We start from the raw sequence: 20,184 nt of genomic DNA on the forward strand, positions 1-20,184 counted from the left end.
GCTTGCCACCTGTGCATAATAGTTATTTGAATATCCACTTACAAATGAAATAGCAGGAAAAAAAAAACCTTCACACAAGTCTTATCAGTTATATGTTAAGGTTTTCCATCATCATTAAATATCAATGCCAGTTTTCCATTAAGGATTAGATTCTTACATAGGTCTTAGGAAATTGTCATCAGTTGTTAATTTCACTACATGTAAAATATGGATAGTAACTGACAATCAAACCATAATGGATAATGAGGTTACAAAAATATTAAAAGTAAAATCCAAAGTGTTTCTATAGAAAATATATCATTAAGAAAAATTTTTATTAAAATAAGCAGCTGATATCATTTAAATGGTACATAATTTGAAATATGGTCAGTTAGACTTTTGGTGTGAAGTAGTATAGGATTAATGAAATTTTTAAAGTACCCTATGAAAACTGTGGTTAGAAAAATAAGAGGAAAGGGAGGTAATATTGTCTTGAGCAGTACTTCTCCATGCTTATAGAAGCACTTCCCAGGCCTTTTACATTGCTTTTAATGGTTTCCAGTGTTACCTCTCAAGTTTTATGTTGTTGTCCATGGACATCATCAGTTTTCCCTGCCTTCTGTACTCTATTTCAAATTGGTCCTTCCATAGGGGAGAAATCCAAAGTGGGAACAAGTGAGAGAATTTACAAAGCATCCAGAATTTGAGATATTTGAAGAAATCATATGGATTATGGAGGGATCAGCTTCCAGATTCTATCTAGCAATAGTTTTTGTTATTGTCACTCTCCAAGGAGGCTACATATTAATGTGACTCAAATGGATTTTAGGAAAGCTTTAGGATCATGTAACTGAGACAGTTGGGGATCAAGAAGAAGGAAATTTTAGGAAGGAGAAGAAATGTGCCAAAAGAATGAGAATTCAGGCAATGAGTTGTCAGTAAATAATCATCATCTTACAGAAACACAGTTTTTGCTTTGTTACAAATGTGTTTAGAATCTTGGCATTATCTTAAAATTGGATTGTTGGGGTTTTTAATGAAAGAAAATCATTTCAGAAGGATATATTTTTGTTGGAGATTGCTATCTTCTAAGTAAGAGCTATAGTAGTCATGTGATTAGGAATGTACATGAGAGCACACATACAAATTAGAAATTTGATTTTAATGCCAATGTATACTATTTATGTAGATAATGATATTGCAATGGTCACCAAATCCAGAAACCTAATTACTGAACTTTCAGCAGATAATACATTTTGCCAGAAGTCAGATAGAACCTAATTTTGAGTTTCTCACTGACTGACTCCTTTAGTGAAAGGTATAGGCTATATTGGAGGCACATTATTCATTCCTAAGCAAAGAAAAAAAAAAAAGTCATAATATTTTTAGTGGACTATTTATGTGTTAAAATTGGACACCCACACAGATATTAGTTATGTCAGGCAGATCTGTTGTGTACTTTGAATTCTTATGAAATATATCATGGTAATCTCATTCCAAGAAAGAATTGTTTGATGGTTCTGCAGTGACTTCTAGTTCTTTTGGATAACCTGAAATTGAGATAAAACATCATTTTTTCTTGTTTAGTCGCTCAGTAAACTGAAAAGTATTGATCTCATATTAACTGCATTCCATTTATTAAATATATTAAAAATAACTATTGAAAGTGCCCAAACTGGTAGTTTAAAATGTATCCAACCTGATGAGGAGCTAATAGTTAAAAGACTGTGATATGTTCTAGTATTAACCCCAAAAGGAACAACTGTAGGCGAGACTTAATAATTTAAACATTTTGTCATTTCTTCTTATTTAAATTTTAATAAAAATAAATGAGAGAATATGTTTCTGTTTGAAATATGATTATGATCCCTGTTGCTCTCAAAGATAAGAGCTTGTGTTTCACTTAGAATGGCATAAATTTAAAATATTTATAGACAAGTATTTAGAATTCTTAGTCTTCAGCTATTTTCAGAGAATAACAGAAAAGTCACATGCTCTCCTAGTTATGAGCCCCCCTTTGTATGGCAAGTTCAGATAGCTTCCTTTCAAGATCCCATTAGCTTATAATCTCTATTTCTCTAAGACCTATTTTTATCAATCAATTTCCTTTTTCTGTTTGTGCCATTCTCCTACCTAACCAAAATCCAACCCAAAAGTTAAGGTAAATGAAACAAGATCAATTAAAAGACATGTTAAGTTATGTATTTTGGGTTATATTTGAAGACTAGTCTATTACTAATGAACCTGCAACCTTAAATGAAAGAGAAAAATTAAAACTTTAATATTTTCTCTCAAGAACTTGATAGGAAATTTAAAGTATTTGTATATAAAGGTTAAGTAGATGCATTTAGCGAATTAAATACATTATTTATATATACAATAAAATAAATCTTAAGTTAAAACAAATACAGTTGACATTTAAAATCTGTTTATGATAAATGAAATTTTTAATTTCTAAAATGTACTGAATTATATTGTTCTAAGTAGTAAAAATATTTCTAAAAGTAGTGTTTTATTTGCTACACTAAAATGGATTAGAACTGATCTATAAAATTACCAGTATCTGTGATTTTTGTCTTTGGGGTTAGTTGGAAGTATCAGATTTTCCCTTGATATTCACAAACAAACTTGTATTTGATTTTATCTTTTAGTATTCTCTGGTTACACAAACTGAGCTGGTGATCTCTTTAACTATCTATAATATGGAATACCTTCTTAGATTATTTTGTTTATACAATGGACAAAATTGCTTGCCATTATTCATTAAGACGGCTAGTGTCAGTAATTTTTTATGTCCTCCTTGCCAATATTTGATAGACAGTTTTGAAGCCTTTTGCTTTATTTTGTCTTATTTTATTTTTGTGTGTTTTAAAACACTCTTCATACCAGGTCTTCCCCAAATTCATTAGGTTCCATGGTTGATTCTCTTTTGTTGTCTAACACACTATACTCTCATTTTAGTAGGTTGCTTGAAAAGTAGCACCTTAAGTTAACTCACTGAGATATCAATTCTGCATTTAGTTATTGAATGCCTACTATATTTCTTGCCCTGCATTAGGACTGACAATGGTATGAAGTACCATAAAACACAGCTGCTGTCCTCTAAGGAGGAGAAAAAATGGTACAGCTAACATTGTAAAGGAATGTTTACATTCCTTTACAGTAGGCTGGGCTACTCAGAGCAAATGTGAGTGCTCCTGAAAATAAATAGATAATTTAAAGAAGCAGGAGATAGAATCTAGAAAATTTGGGAAAGACCTGATAAAATAGGTTCAGATGTAATAGTTGATAAATATTAATTGAATGAATAAGTCAGTGAGTGACTACTGGAAAATGATAAGAATTTAGAAAATCTAAGAGAAAAAAAAAGGAATTCCTAGTAAACTTTCTATCGTGAGACTGGAATTGATTCTGCATAAAACATATTTGGGACTATAAGGAAACAAGACTGGCTGGAGGCAGAGAAGTTTTGTTTGGGAAACTAGGGGTATTAAGAGGCTGGGCTACTGTGTTAGACAGACCCAGGTTTTATTTCCATCTTTGCCATTTACTAGCCATGTGGATTCAATGAGGATTCAGTGAGAATACAGCGAACGACACAGAGTCTGGCTCAACAAAATATAATGAAATTATACTTTAAAGATATATGTAGACTGAATTGTTGGGAAGCCTTGAATACCAGAAAAACTAGAATAGAATAGTATCTTGGAGGCAATAGGGAATCACTGAAGGTTTTTGACAAAGCACTACAAACAAGCAGAGAAACAAGGTTATTCTGACTCTGAGGATCTGAGAATGGATTGAGAGAGTCAGTGGATCTTGTCTTAGGTGATAAAGGCTTTGATAAGGTAATGCCAGTGTGATAGAAATGAAAATATAAATTTAGGAGACACTTTTCAGAAAAACAGTTCTTAATGGATAATTGGTTATAGGAAAGGAGGGGAAATGAGAATTCAAAGATGAGATTGAGTTTCTGTGACCTTCTAATTCACTGTACTGAAGCTTTATTATGATGCTGTTCTTGGAGATCCAAGATTAGGTATCATAAAAGATTATCACTTAAATCATTAAGAACCTTGTATGTATCAAAATAAACCTATCTTATTTTAACCATGAGAGAAAATAAATGTTACCATCTAATGAAATCAAGTCATCATTTAGGCTGTTAGTATTGTTTTTTAAAGGAAGTCATCTACTATACTTCCTTCTTGGATATTTAGGAAGGATCAGTTCAGTTGACAAGATCACTTACCTTTGAAGATTTATCTCAGTTCAAGGAGTATTTAGCCAGAGAGAACAGGAGGTGCCACCTTCCTAGTGCAGGGAATATGAGTCAAAGCTTAATCAAGGGGTAACCCCTACCAAGCCTGAAAATCTTTTCAGGAAAAAGAAGTTTCCTTAGAGAGCCATGGGAGGGATAAGCAAATAGTTTAACTACACAGGAAAGGAAGACAGGAGCAAAGATATCATAGTACTGTGGAAAAGAGCACTGGACTAGAAGGCAGAAGACCTGTGTCCCAGCTGGGCTTTGTTGAGCAAGTCACCTAACTTTCATTAGACCTCAGTGACCACATCTGTAAAATGAGAAAGTTGGAGACAACCTCTAAACCACATTTTGACTCAGATATTGTAGGATTCTAGTTCTTTAAAATAATCAATGGACATTTTTAAGAATCAGCAAAGGATGGAAAAAGGAAACATGGTCATGGTTCATGGAATGGTTTAGAATTCTGGAAATTTTATAAAGAGAATAAGGAGAATGGTCTAGGAGATGAAAGAATCTAAAGTCAGGGATGGGGCAGAGTGCACACAGCAAATGACAGTCCAGACAAAGCATCTTTGTGAAAGGCCTAGTATTTTTAAATTTTATTTTAGAATGATGATAATCACAACTTAAAAAGTGAATGATATCTAGAGATAACTTGAAGCACTTCACAATCTTGGTAGTTGTGACTTCACCTTGAAATAAAGCCCTTTTGTACAATTTGATAACAGATAATGATAACCATGGGGTGGCTTAGGGCAGGGACTTTATCCCATATAATCTCAAATAGCACACTTAAAGGCCACCACAAATAAAATAAAATTTACATTATTTAATATGATTAATTTATATTTTCTAAATACTATGTAAGGGTAAATAATATCTCTTGACAGTTTTTTTTATTGATTTAACAGACAGTCCTTTAAAAAAAAAACCATATATGATGTGTTTGCAGAATGATCACACATTGAGTTAATACCTTGGAAATTCTTTCTTGCCAAATCACAGTCTTAAAACATCTTTTCTTGGGTTTCTCTGGTGGCGCAGTGGTTGAGCGTCTGCCTGCCGATGCAGGGGATGCGGGTTCGTGCCCCCGTCCAGGAAGATCCCACATGCCGCAGAGTGGCTGGGCCCGGGAGCCATGGCAGCTGAGCTTGCGCGTCCGGAGCCTGTGCTCCGCAATGGGAGAGGCCAACCTCTTCTCTATTAAAATTCTGGAGCCACCATGGGTCATAGAAATATTTTTACTTCTCTTACCTTTAATAGGCATACTTGAAAATCGTCGTTAATTAATTTTAAAATAGATCTATTAGAATTGTCAGAGAGGGTTAGATACCCTTCCTCTACCCTGGCTGGTCTAAGAATTAAATTGATATGAGACAAATTAACAGGAGAAAAATCAAACAAAAGATTAATAACATGTATACATGGGAGAGACCCAGGAAAACTGACTAACTTGCCAAAATGGCCCAAACCCTCACCTTAAATACAATCTTCAGCTAAAGACAAAAGAAGATGTTGGAGGTAGTGGCTTGGGACCTCAAAGGGGGAGGAAGACAATTCACATAGAGATGGAAAAGCAAATATTTGGCAAACAAATGCTTGGGTCATGTGGAGACAGTGGTACATTGAGTGGCCTCTGATCTCTAAGGATACCCCCACCACACCTGGTCCATATTCTTTGCAGATTTCTCTGGTGATATCTCTATTCCTATAACAGGCCCTCTATATAAATTCTTCAGGCAGTTAGCAAGAAGGTCAAAGTTTCTTCCTGAGTCTTTTGGGCCTTGATTGTTTTCAGCTTGAAATAATTCACATACCAGATATATTTTGGGGTGGCAGATTTTATTCCCCTACATTCTCGCCTTTGAAACTTCGAGAAGTTTCACAGTTCAGAAGTTGAATAGATATATTGCTTTATATCTCATCCAATCAGTCTCATAGTCCTGACAATAAGTCAGTTCATTTCAGGAGGCTGTGATGCAGGTAGGCTCTCAAAGTTAGGCCTATAGGGTGCAAGCAATCAGATATTTAATAAGAGGTATTTGTGGGGAGAAAAAAGAAAAACAAAGGTTAATTATTGGAGCAAATTCTAAACCCAGTGTCTGAGTCCTGAGAGCTACCAATCAAGATTTCTAGATATCAGGGTCAAAGTATCTTTTACAGTTTGAAATGTCTTCAGTGACGTCATTGGGTGTTCAGGTAAACTTTCCAAGAAGCTTACAGAGCAACAGTCAAGAGGTTTGTCTAAATATAGGCAATTATGGTGATCTCTCTAAAGCTTATAACAAGTTGTTCAGCTTCAGTTTGCAGCGCTTCAGTAAAAGGGCAGCTTTAGTTTTCAATGTTTCCAAGTGAAAAGGAGCAGCAGTAGAAAAATTGGAAACATTAGTTTGAAGAGATGTAGTCAAATATTTGGGGAAACTATACAAATTCAGGATCCAGTCCAGTTTGCAGGACTGGATCTATATATATACATTATAGTTTCTGCTGAAACACACATTTTTTTCTCTAAAAATTACCCTCACTTCTATCAAAGAAAACCAAATTAGGACTAATTTGTTCACAAAATAAGTTTAGTGTCATTAAACTTGGCCTGATTATTACCTAGGTCCAGCAAGAATAGTAATTGACCATATAATCTCTTTTAAATCTGCTTTGCTGGAATTATTCAAAGGAATCTCCAGATTGAACTTTTAAATGCCTCTCATACCATGAAGCCATGCCAAGGACTTGGCATCAGATTTACCTGTAATATATGTAGATTTGGGTGAATTCTTCTCTTCTTGATGTCCCGAAAATATCCTGAGGTTCTTGTGCCTGCCAGGAAATGAACTTCCTTACTCACCTGGTAAGGCTGTTGGGAACCCTGTAAGAAAGGTACCCGGCTGTTTTTCCAAAGGGCTTTATGGCTCCATAAAGTCAATCTTAGTTCCTTAAAGCTGTCTGGTCATATCTGATTCTATGCATATTCTCAAAGATGACATTCCAGTCAAAGCCTTGGTAATATAACCAATGTTTCCAATTGTGTTCTAATACAAGGAGAATAGATTCTTAGTGAACATGTGTAAATAAATATATTGCCATGAAAATAAGAATACTCACTAAGAGTTTTCAAATTCTGGAGGGATAAGGTAGGAAGAAAAATTTATTTCAATTCTATTTACAAAGGTATAATTTACCAAATTGCTATAAGCTATAGTTAATGTAAGAGGAAATTTTTTTTTAATCTGGAAAGCAAAGATTAAAAAGCCAGTAATATTTCGGACAAAAAAATCATAAAAATTATAAATCATATTCATCAGTTCATTCAGTCCCATATAATTATTCTTATTGATCTTGATCTTTTATTAGCAGTTTTATGAAGCCATTAGGTTTTTCATTAGAATTCTATAATTTCTTACTAGTTTAGTGGTATGATCTGCAAGTTATCAGAAACTTATATTTGTCCAAAAATCCTTGCTATGAATCATCTTGAAGATCTTCATTTTGTAAAAGCATTTTAGTAAAACAATAACTGTCTATAAATGAAAAAAGACAAACTAAAAATATGATTGCAATGCAATTGACAAGGAAATTTGGCTATTTCTGTGACATACAACATTTTAAGATAATAACTAGAAAAATGATAACATACCAGGACCTATATGAATTTTAGGAATTTCATATAACTTCTAGAACATTTATATTAATAAAATTTACCCATACAATATAGCCTAAGAAGGTTTATCATTTCTCATTTGACAATCCTTCCCATGTAATTTGACATACCATGTTTGTTAGTTTAACATCTCTCTTTGAGAGTTTTCAGGGGCCCTCTGAAACATCCCAAAGTTAGCTGGAGGTCAAAAGGACTTTATTTAGAATTTTGATTTAGGAAAGTTTGTCAAAGATATCAAAAGGTTTTAAAACACTTGGTCAAATAGGATTATAGGTCACTGTGAAACAATACTTATTCACTTAATCAAAGTGGCAATAAAATATTTCAAAAGTAAATACAGAAAGTTACAACAGGTTACTTGAAAGGTAAGAAATTTTACAATCTGTTATCAAAGTAGATGAATATTCCAAGAAAACTTTGTCTTCCTAACAAGAAAGAGAAAACCAAATTCTAATTTTGCACCAGCTTACTTTTAACATTAGAATTAATTCATTCAATTAAATTTATTTTAATCTTAACCAGTCCTGACCAAGCACAAAATTCTTCGCAGGGTTCCTTTTCCACAAATCTTCTATAACTTCCTTTTTCACCTTCAGATTTTGTCCTGTGATTTCTCTCTTACTCTCCCCCTCTTTTTTTAACCTCTCTTTAGGTCAAAATTACTTTTTTTCCTTAACAAAAGGCATTTCCACTCATACCTTTTTTCTCCTTACATATGAAGATGTTTTCCTTATTAGTTTTAGTAGTTTTAATTATATAGATTAATTAGAATTTGTAACCCTTAGAAACCTTAATTTCTAGTGAAAACTAAGAAGTAAACAACTGTAAACTGTTATACCAGTACTTTTTTTATTGGAAAACTTATAAATACATTTTATAATTTCCGAAAACATACATTTCCTTATAGCATAATTTTTTTTTCAATGTGATGCATGACATGGTTCTAATAAACCCAACATCTTTAGTTTTTCTGTAATGTGGACAAAAGTAGACTTAGATTTGTTTAACAATTAATATTTCAGTATTTTATCTTCTCTAGAAGTGATCTAGACAGTCAATGAATTCCCATCATTTATTTAACTTAGCAAAACTCTAAAGCTTCAAGTTACCAATAAAATTTAAGGAAATTACTTTTAAGTAGATATGCCATAAAACATAATTATTCTTAAAGAGTTCATCTAAAAACTCTTGTTTTATTTAAATTTATTTAATTACTTATGAAAATTTTATCATACAAAATGTATCCTTTTTGGTGACAAATTTTGTAACAGAGATAACTGAATGTATTTAACTGTGGTAAACCTGGTAGAATGTGTTTAATTTACATTTAATGCTGATAACTCTCAAGATAAGCCTGTTTAATTAAACCAACAAATTTAAACTTGCTTTTATTTATTAAAGATTAATCCTAGATCAGGTACACTTGAAAAATATTTGAATTCATTTCTACTACATTTAGAAATGTTTAATTTACAAGTGTTTACTTTTAAGTCAATTTAAAAAAGCTCTTTACAAATTAATTTTGGTAATACCACTCAGAGATACAAAAATACCATGTCTATAATGTACACACATAGACATAGACACAACCACAGATGTCATAGCTTTCATGGTAAAAGTTTAGTCATGAATTAGGTACAACAAAAAACTCACTGGTTTATAAATAACAATTGGAATAAGTTTGTATCTGCTCAGATTGCTAAGTCTTTTTACTATGTGGAAAAGACTTTTAAGACTTGTATTTGTCCTTGATAAATCTTTAAGGAGGCTGTGAATTAGATTTTGTGTGAGGGAGCATTTCCAGCAGATTGTACTTTTTAAAAGATCTCTTTTTTTTCTTTGGTGTTTCAGGTTACCTGATTGAGTCAACCAGGCTCAGTCTCAGGCCATTGTGAGCTGTATTTACATTTCTGATTTTGTAGAGATTTGCAAGACAAAGACGGTTGCTTTCCATTTCCCTTAAGAACTAGGCTGCTGCCGAAATAATATCAAAAGGCTGATCTGTTCATCCAACTGCATTTTCTTTAATTCGCTTCTTTATATCACAGAGAAGATTTCCAACTAAAATGGAAACCAAAAGTTTTCTATGTTCTAGAACTTTAGGATTCAAGGCATCGTGCCTTCAAAAAGTCTGCACAAAGCATTCAATAAACTCCCTCTTTCTGAGTGCACAAGGCCACCCCATAACAATTCCCTCTAGGGGCAAAATCTTACACTAGTTGTTCTTTTAGCCCCTAGATATCAGCCCTCAATTTCCATCTCATATTATATGGGCTCAGGCAACCCTATTGGCTTCTTTTAGCATATTCAATTAACACTGCCTAAAGGGTGGATTTACCTGCCCTGTCTTACAATACCAGGCAAGAGAAGACAAAATGTCCATCCCCACAATGCAATCAGGCAAAAGAATGCAACCGTCTTACATAAAGCCCATTCAAATACACCAATTTTCTTATAAACTTCCATCTTAGTTCTATCAGTTGTTATACTTTTAACCTTATTTTCCATTAGGACCCTATCAACAAGTCTCAGTCTTACAAGGAGTCCCAGAAACTTTTCCTTTTTTCCCCCCAGCCATTTTATTCATTCTTGTATAAAAGGCTTTGAGGACCCCAGTAAGAGGTTGAGCCAAGGGACCCAAGCCTTTTTGTCAATCTTTGATTTGATTAATTGACCTAACTCTTGCCCCAAGCAATTGCTCGTCAGGTTTCTCAGTGTAATTTTTTCCTACCAGCTTTTAAAATTTATCCAAACTGGAGTAATTAGAGCAGATTTGTTTGGTGGCTCTTAATGTCTGGGAGCACCAATGGGGGGGTCCCTTTGGCTCACACAATCCTAAGTAGTGCTGTATTAAAAACCTTTGTTTTGATCCCATCAATGTTCGTTTTATTTATCCTAACTCTTAATAACCATCTAAAGATTTCCATCCTGCTGTGATGAGTTCCATGACTTCCCTTTCTGATTCCTCTTTATTCCACAACTTTCAATATTTGCTTTATTTATTTTATTTTTTAACAACCCTTTAAAAATTTCCATCTTGTTGGGAAGAGTCTCTTTTTCCTCAATTCTCTTATTAATTAATCTAATGTTTTTATTAGCATCTGTAAGACCCATTGAGGGGAAACGGAGACCACAAATTTAATAAGGCTTCCTGAACAGGTTTTTTGTTTTTATTTTTAAAACTAAGAGAGTTCTTAAGGTTAGCTGTTATATATCATTGTATCCACCTTTTAATTTGGTCTTTCCATAGGTACCAGTAAAATAGCTGTTTATGATGCGAGCTTTCTAAAAATTGACCAATTTAGAAGTTTTTCTAATTCAAAGGATCCATCATCTGGCCATTTATGAGTAGGATCTTAATAGTGATTCAAACCAGTAAGACAATTTATGGAAAGACCCTGAGGTAACTTTCCAGACCATGGTACCACAGACACAAGAGGCGTCCGAAATGAGGGCATGGATGATGTAGTTCCCATCTTCCAAAGGCTCACTCCTAAAAATAGTCTAAGAAAGTTTGAGAAGATAAAGGCCCCTTATGGACTGGACCCCGAATGACAAAACTCCCCTGAGAGCTGGCACAGCTGGACAAAGAGACTGCTCAGAATCCCAGCCTATTTAACTAGCTGCCAAATGCACACTGGTGTGTGCACATTTTGGATGGCAGAAACCAGAGAGATTTTTCTCATTAGTATATAAACCAAACTCTTAAGGCATAGAAGACAAAAAGAAAACTTAATCAGACCAATAGTTTTCTCCTTATAACAAATTACACAAAAGACAGAGACAAAGAAAAACAGTAACCATCCCTGGGAGAAAAAAGATCAACAAACTAAAAGTAGTACTCTATCAAATTTTAAACCAAGAGTCACGAAGTCCAGAGATATTTTGGGGTGGCAGATTTTGTTCCCCAACAATTCCTTGAAATTGTATATCAATCTGGATTTTGTACATTTGTGCATTTTTCCTGAGAAAGTATCCATGCTTTCATTGACTTCTAAAAGAAGTTCATGACCAAAGAAGGATAGAAAATTCTACTCTGTGACCTAAAATTGACAAAAGTCAAGAAACTAGACTGCATGAAATATTTGTAAATATTACATTAAAAAAACTCAACAGTAAAAATACAATTAAATGTTTTATTTATCACAATCTCTAGCTAGTGTGCTGACTAAATTTACTGGCAGATATCCTCACAAATATCATAGTGATCCTTGTAAACATCACATTCTTCAAACCTAGTTCTCAAATAGGAATTAGTCATGCAAATTCCAAAGAACACAATTTAGAGACAATTCTTGGAATCTAGCCTGGTATTAACTCAATTTGTTCAGTTCTTTTTGTTTCAATTGAATTATGAAATACAAACATTTCTATAGACTAACTTAACTGCATATATGTCATCCAAAATGCAAAATAAAGACAATAAATCCCTCATTATCAAAGTGGTTTTCAAATGCTCATTATAAATCCTGCTGGGTCTGAATTGTCTTTCCCCTTAAAAAGAATTTCCCTCTGAATTTTGATATTAAATTACTGATCAATAGTGCCATTTTATGCAAATCTTACCTGTCATCACATAAGCAAACTGGAGTGAAAACTTAATAACTTTTCTAAAAATGTTTGCGTGTATATATATATGGAGAGCAACTCAGCCCAAATTCTGCCCTTGGAAAAAAGTGCACAAATCCAATGAAGCAAAAAGAGCCTTGTGCTTGTTTACTGGAAGGAATAATTTGGGGGGAAAAGTAATAGCATAGCTACAAGTTAAATTGAAAACAGTGGAGCATTGATAAATGCTGAGAATTAGTCTTCCAGGCCTAAATAGCTGATAAACGGTAGAACTGTGAAAGCAAATACATTTCATTAAATCAGATATATTTAGTTAACCTCTTATTATTTGACAGCTTATTGATTTTTATTCACTTTTTATATTTCCTTGAGTGATGAAATAGTTCTTTTTCTCAACTAATTATTAACCGACTATATACATAGTTCTGGGATTTGTTGAAAATTCTGTTTCTCTGCTAATTTCCTTTAGCTGCCTTTATGTGGGGATGGGGAGGGGATGGGGGGACATCATTAAACCACAAAAGTAAAACCCCATGTGATATTTGCTGTCTACCTATCTCATCTTGTATATGGGATGGACTTCCATGTATGCAACACTTGATACAATACTGACAATATGGCCATCATTTAAATATCAGAATGAATAATCTATACAGGATTGGTTATTATTTATTTTTCATGAAATTACTATTTTCTTATTAGAGCAGCCCTAGAAAAACTTCTGCATATATTTACCTACTACATAACAAAATTTAAATCAAATCAGTTTTCCAGTCTGGAATTTTAGTTTGATTTCAAAAAAAAGATAGAGTGAATATGTTATATGATGGAAGATTTGTTTTAATTGCCTTTTAAAAAAATTACTGCAAAACATTGAAAAAGACTTTCTTCTTAGAGTGTCTAATACTTGTTTGGAAAAGAACAAAGCTGCCAGCCATGGAATCTCTTTTTCTAAAAACAAATTTATATTCATATTTTTTTAATCACCCACTTATCAGGACTCAAGTTTATTCACAATTACATTCATTTAATCTGGCCTAAGGGAAAAAACTTTCCTTGTCTATGTAAGTTCGTGTGAAACGGCAAGGCTTCTCTCTAGGCCACTGAGAGTTCCATTAACCTCCTGCCGATCCTATCTGATGAGTAGACTCATACCTCTCTTCCTGACCTGTTCCCCTCAAATAAGGTAGAAACTTTGTAGAAGCCAAATGCATCACATTTTCTCCATTCAGCCTGTGACTAGAGACACAAAACAAAGTGAACTAAAGCAAACCACATTATCAGAACAATGAATGTTTTTCTGAACTCCTTAAGAATAACTTCTAAATTCTAATTCTTCCTCAATTTTTCTTGATCCAAAATAGAATATATATTTTGATTTGCATTAAACAATTCTATTAGACATTATATTATAAAATAATTAAGAGAGTGTTTTTGTTTGTTCTTTACTGATTATTAAAGTGTCACTTTTCATTGCAGAAAATTTGGGCTGAGTGGAGAAGCATAAAGAACAATATGTGGTCCAAATCAATCATAATCCCACTACCTACAGATAGCTATTTGTTGTATTTATTTCCAGTATTTTTCCATTAACATTTTAATATATATATATATACATATAAACATTATATATTTTTTCTCAAATTAAGATCACAATGAATATACAAATTTATTTCTTTTTTTTCACTCAACTTTAAGCATTTCCCTGGTCATTAAAATCGTGTAATGATTGTTAAACATTCAGTCATATGGATTATTGGTGCTTACCAATACTAACACCTCGAGAGCTTTGTGAAAATGTAGATACACTGCCCCCAATTCAGAAGATTCTGATACAGCAAGTTTAGCCCTGAGCATCTGTATTTGTAAGAAGTGGTTCTGACACTCAGATCAAGCTTGAAAACCACTGCTGTACACTAAAATCTACTTACTTCTCCCTTTCTGTTGGGCATATATATTGCTTTCAGCGTTTTGCTATATAAATATACTATAACATTTATTATGTTACTCTGTCAACATCACTGATAAATTTCTTAGGATTGATTCCTCAAAGGGTAATTATTATCAATAATTTTCAATATTGTCAATAATTTTCAAGGGTAAGAATTGTTTTTTAAGTTTTTGTTGTACAAAACCATAGTATTTTATTTCCTGGTTTAAATTCTATATTCAGTGTATTAGGACAACATTAAATCCTTGACTGTATTGAACATTATCCTTACTTTTATCTTTGCCAATATGAATAGCAAAAAAATGAATTTGCATTTCTTTAATTCACATTAGTTTAATTCCAAGTAAGGTTGAATTATTTTTATATGATTTTGTACTTCTTCCTGCATAAATTATCTACCAATGTCCTTTGTAGGTTTTAAAGGATTTTCCTATGTGTTTTACACAGTTGCATGTTGATTCACATAATTTTTCAGTTTTTAAAAAATATATTAAAATTTATCAGGACTACAGAAAAACTTTCTAGCATCATTCAGGTAAATATTCTGGACATTTTAACACCTGATATTTAAATTTTATAGAGAGTTTAGTATGAACAGAACACTCAAATTAAAAGAGTACAGGCCTAAAAGTAAAGAGACTTTCTCATGTGTATATAATTAATGGATTTTTTTATAAGGATAATAAAGCATTAGCAAAATTACACAGTAGCTTAGACAAATAAAATCCATTAGGTCCATATATTATTGATATCAGGGACAATAATGAAGAGTTCAACCTTCTAAGTGAAATGTGATTGAATCTGTTTTAACCAGACTAAATATAATATTGCAAACTACTTATTCTACAAATTATATATATCCTGAATATCTTGTGTGCAAATAATGACTAAGTCTAAGGCTTGTATATCAGTCCTTTACAATAATATTCTCAAATCCAGGAAATCATAAGAATACTTTACTAAACAAACTTTTAAAAATTTCTCTGTTTATACAGGTAGACATTTTATCAGATGTAAACTTTAATATCTCACCAACAGAAAAAATTATACTATAAGAATTATGGTCTAGAAGTAAATACAATGAGTGAGGCATAAAGTAAACATTAAAGCATGTCTAAATCTATAGAATTTAATGATAACTTATTTATGGAAATGTAGAGAGTAAGAGATAAGTATCTTAGCTTAAATTAAGCATGGTTTCAACAAGAAAATCTTAATTTGCACTAATTTACCCAATATTAATAAATGGAAAAAGTTTAGGTCTGTTAATTCCCATTCTAAAGCTTTTGTTTAGTTAACAAAAATGGGTCCCAAATGCTAGGGCAATGAGAGATGGATTTTCATAATCTCAAACTCAATTGAATGATTTCAGGAGTAAAAACCCTTGGAATTTTTCCAGAGGTCCTGGAATTTGTCCGGGTGAGCATTTTTGTTCCAGGCCTGAATTAAGTTCTCCATCACCTCACCACTATGAAAAAAGCTATTTGGAGAGGGGTTTTTCTTACCTAGGATTCCCCTAAGTTATAAAAGGAAAAGGCAAATAAGTATGTTACCTGGGTCCTATTGCAGTCTATAAAAGGTCACTGTCAACATACCTGGGCTCTCAAATGTGGTTTACACTTCCAGCAAAAATATGATCACTTATTGTTGTTTCTTCCTCTCCTTCCATTTTTAAATGAAAGCAACCCATTTCAATTGAGTTTATTCTGTAAAAGCTGCATTTAATAGAATGAAAGGAATAATTAATTTAAAAAATAGTCCACAATATTTTTCTTCTTTCTTTTATCTGCTTGGCAGATCACTATAATGGCTTCTCTGATGCTTAATCAGGACAAGAATATCCTTATCATCAACATGAGTTACTGACATAGATTTCAAAATCTATGCCTGAAATGTATGAAGGGGATTCCAAAGTAATAGTAAAATGTGCTGCAGCAAGGATCTGCTGTCTATGTCCCTTATTTACCTGACTCCTTATGACTTCCTTAGGCTTGCTTGTAATTATTCCTCCAGGGTTCCTTTTTCTTTTTGCCTGGATAAAAAATAATTTTTAAACTAGTCTAGAAAACTGAGTAAAGTAACTTTATGTATATTTTAAAAGTCAGTTGATGATTCTTATTAATAACATGTAAAAGTGATGCATTCTATAAAATAGATGTTCAAATAGTCCTTACAGATGTGGTTTATTGCTGCATTTTAAATAGCAATCTAAGGGTGCCTTTAGACTTAAACTGATTACATAGAGAAATTACATCTTTAGTCAGACAATTGTAGAAAATAGCAGGCACTTCTAATAGGCAAAGAAATCTTGAAATCCTAAAGACTGTCTCTAAATATTAATTACAAAGTGCCTTCATTTAAGAAAAGTAAATTTTACATGTGATAGTATTACTTGAATTCTATTGAAGGACCACAGGAAAATGTGGATTGTGAACTGGGCAGTGACTTACCTACGGGTCAAGTATATTATATTAACCAAATATAGATACATACACACACATATATAAGGATAGCAGTGTGAAACTGAACTGTTTTTACATGGCCTATTAGATGTTGTTAGAAAGACAATGTCTTAGAATAACTTTGTAGAAAGCTTTATTCCAAACAATTTTCTCAACATAAAGCTTTTTTTCCTTATCCATTTTTTAATTTTGTTTTTTTTTCTATTGTGCTGTGAAACTGTCTTTAGATATGTTTATCTTTAGAAACTGTCTTTAGATATACTAGATGGCTAGTAATCATGTTAAATAACCCTCTCATTAAATGATTTTAGTTTTATCAAAGGAATGGTCTAAACCAACATATAAAATAATTGGGATACCACTTTATTGGAAAAAATCTAATAGAAATGTTTAAGACTAAAGTGGATTATAAAACTAATTTTCTCCAAAATAGAAAACTTTAGTTGTTAGCTTCACTTCATTGAAAGACAAATATATCTAGCTTCTTATGGATGTAAAATAAATTAAAACAACTCTTTTCTCCCAACAGCATTTTAAAAAAATAGATGGCTCTAGCTTCACTGAATATTCTTTCATCCCTAGATTTCAGTCTGGTCCTTTTGGTGATTAAACTGACAACTTGGTATTGTTCACTTCAGGAAGTATATTAATTATTTTACACCACTAACATGGGACTTACTTGGAAATGTGGGGACAGCTAATTATTTACTTAGCACTTAATAAATGGTAGTCTAACTTTTAAAAACTGTTAATCCTCTCAAAGTGTGTGGTTTACTCATGGGAAATGTTTACTCTCCAAGTGGATCAGACCATTACCACACTGGAAAATGCACATCATTTACCTGAAATATTACAAAAACATTTTAAAAGAATAAATACATTAATAGGCTGATTTGTGGTGAAATGTGACATTTTATTAATCAACTAAATGATATTTCACTTGCAAATCAATATTCAAATGCTACTTATTAACATGAGGCTGTTTTGTTTTATGGGAGGCAAAACCCATGACACATTTTTTTAATTCTTTTAGAGAATAATTAGAATGTGCTACCCTTATTCCCCTAAAGAGATAAACATGGAGGAAATCTAATCTAGTGTTTGTTTGCAAAGTCCATATCAAATGCAGCATGACTTCCTGTGGTTTAATTACATAATTTAAACAGTCAAATTGGATATATGATCCTGGTTTCTAAATAGCATCTAGTGACTTTAAGAATCAACATGAAATTCAAATATGAGCTCCCTAAGAGCTGCTACTACATTTCTCTTACTATTCTATGACTTCCAGCCCAGGAAACTGAACCAACACAAATAATAAAAGGAATAATAATTAAGCCATACTCTTTGTTATCAAGAAATCAGTACACAAAAATTAGTGACTGATTTGCTGATTTGTTTATGCAATTATGTTTTTCCTTCTGGGAATGAATTTTCATTTGTCTCTTATGGGTTGTTGCAAATCTTTCTCAATTACTAGTAAATTCAAGTTTATTACTGTTTTGCAAAAAAAAAAAATCCATGTAATTGGTTGATGTTGATGTCAGTTACTTGGCAAGATATGAACTGTGAAAGTGAACAACACCAAATGCTACAGGTTTAATACACTTTGAAGGAAATTACAACTGCCTGGTGGAAGGGGCTGCAGGATGACAAAATGAGAGGTTTATTTAGCGTCTGGGAGAAGCTTATAAAAGAGCTTAAATCCTCATTCCTTCTAACATCTTAACAGCTGTGCAGTTTCTTACAAAATATGTTTTATCGTTTCAAGAAATGCTGTTAACCTCGCAGTTTTAAAACTGAATGAACAAGGCCTCTTGGACAAATTGAAAAACAAATGGTGGTACGACAAAGGAGAATGTGGCAGCGGGGGAGGTGACTCCAAGGTTAGCCTCAATGTCACCAAAAGCGGGTAAACAGTATGTAAAGTAATAGGTGCATCTGCTGGGAGACATAATTTAGACCTACTAATATCACCGAAGTTGCTAGTCAAGTCCCTTCGCAAACTTAAGTATGCAATTACTGTCAAAGCAAAAATATTTGCAAACAATATCAATTTGGGGACACACTAACAAACCTAACTAAAATAGCCACTGAAAATCTCTGGCTCTGAAGAAGTTATGGATCAGACATCGTCCTAGGAACCTCAGTTTTGGAAAGCAGGCTTTTGAAAGAGCAATTAGCGAAGAGGAGAGAGAACAGAGAAGTTCAGTCTGTCTTGTTTTCCTCACCAGAGCTGCCATGAAATGTTTTTAAGTAATAACAATAATCTGACTCCACTAAATCAGGTACCTACCAGAAAGACATTTCTCCACTTAAAACTCTCAGGCTTCCATTAAATAGCAAGTTATATAACAAGTCAAAGGTAATCATATGAACTAGACAGTTTTTGCCTTCCGTAATGGATCAAACTAAAGAAAGATCTGGCTACAAAAATAAGACCAACTCAGATTTATCTTTACTGAATCCCTGTCTTATTTCCAGCTTCATAAAATAATGTTTTACTTTTATTTCTAAGCAGAAGTTATTAACTAGTGCTCCAGAACTCTTCCTCACTGTGGATAGACATAAAGAAAACAATCCAGAGATGGTAATATTCTGACTGAATTTTCTTTCCTTACATATCTTCAACTGGTATGTAAGAACATTGAAAATTTTTAAATATACACTCTTTCTTTTAAATTCTAGAGAACTGCCCAAAACAAGTAGTCCTGCTCATCTTCAGGTTCTTGTGTGGGCTACAAATTCTCTCACTTGCCTGGTCACCAAACCCAGAGAATTATGCTCTGTTTAAAAAGGGTATATCTGTCAAGGAGGCTGCGAACCTCAACCTCTTCTAATGCTGGTAACTTCCCCCTCGATCCTGATCTGAAAAGCCTTTCAAATTCAGCTCACTTGTATATTTCCATCTTATAGACAGCCCTGTTGCAGGAGGAGAAAAAATAAACTTTGCACAATGAATATTCTGGCCACAGAAGGAGGCATGAAAAAGGAGGAGACACAGAATTGTGTGGACCCAATTCTGATCATCCATATCCTATCCTGAGGGAGAATCTGAGTCCCTGGAGAAAAAAAAGCAGAGAAAAGCTAGAGAAAGTCATCAGGGATTCTTCTGAGATTGTTCCCCTTTAAGACACCTCCATTCAAGACAGCAACCATATGTTTTCTTCAGAAGTATTATCTCTTTTATATTTTGGAGCCCCAACTTGCCTAGAATGTTCTGATCATTTCCATAAAAATATGAATACGCAAATACATATATACACACATAAATAGAAAATTGCTCATTTACACTAAT

The 20,184-nt window shown here is 32.9% G+C and overlaps 1 protein-coding gene across 2 annotated transcripts in view; it reads left to right on the forward strand.

Moving 5' to 3' along the window:
- Window positions 1–20,184, forward strand: part of GRIA4 (glutamate ionotropic receptor AMPA type subunit 4) — a 543,339-nt gene that overhangs the window by 511,323 nt on the left and 11,832 nt on the right. Inside the window, exon 14 of one of the 2 annotated variants that reach the window (XM_060105639.1) lies at window positions 18,658–18,772. The exons of the other annotated variant lie outside the window; for it this stretch is intronic. Within the exon in view, the coding sequence (XP_059961622.1) occupies window positions 18,658–18,772 (115 nt within the window). The remainder of the gene's footprint in view (window positions 1–18,657; window positions 18,773–20,184) is intronic. 2 annotated transcript variants of the gene reach the window in all.

The sequence above is a fragment of the Mesoplodon densirostris genome, chromosome 7 (genome assembly GCF_025265405.1).
Source record: "Mesoplodon densirostris isolate mMesDen1 chromosome 7, mMesDen1 primary haplotype, whole genome shotgun sequence".
In the NCBI taxonomy this organism is placed as follows: Eukaryota; Metazoa; Chordata; class Mammalia; order Artiodactyla; family Ziphiidae; genus Mesoplodon; species Mesoplodon densirostris.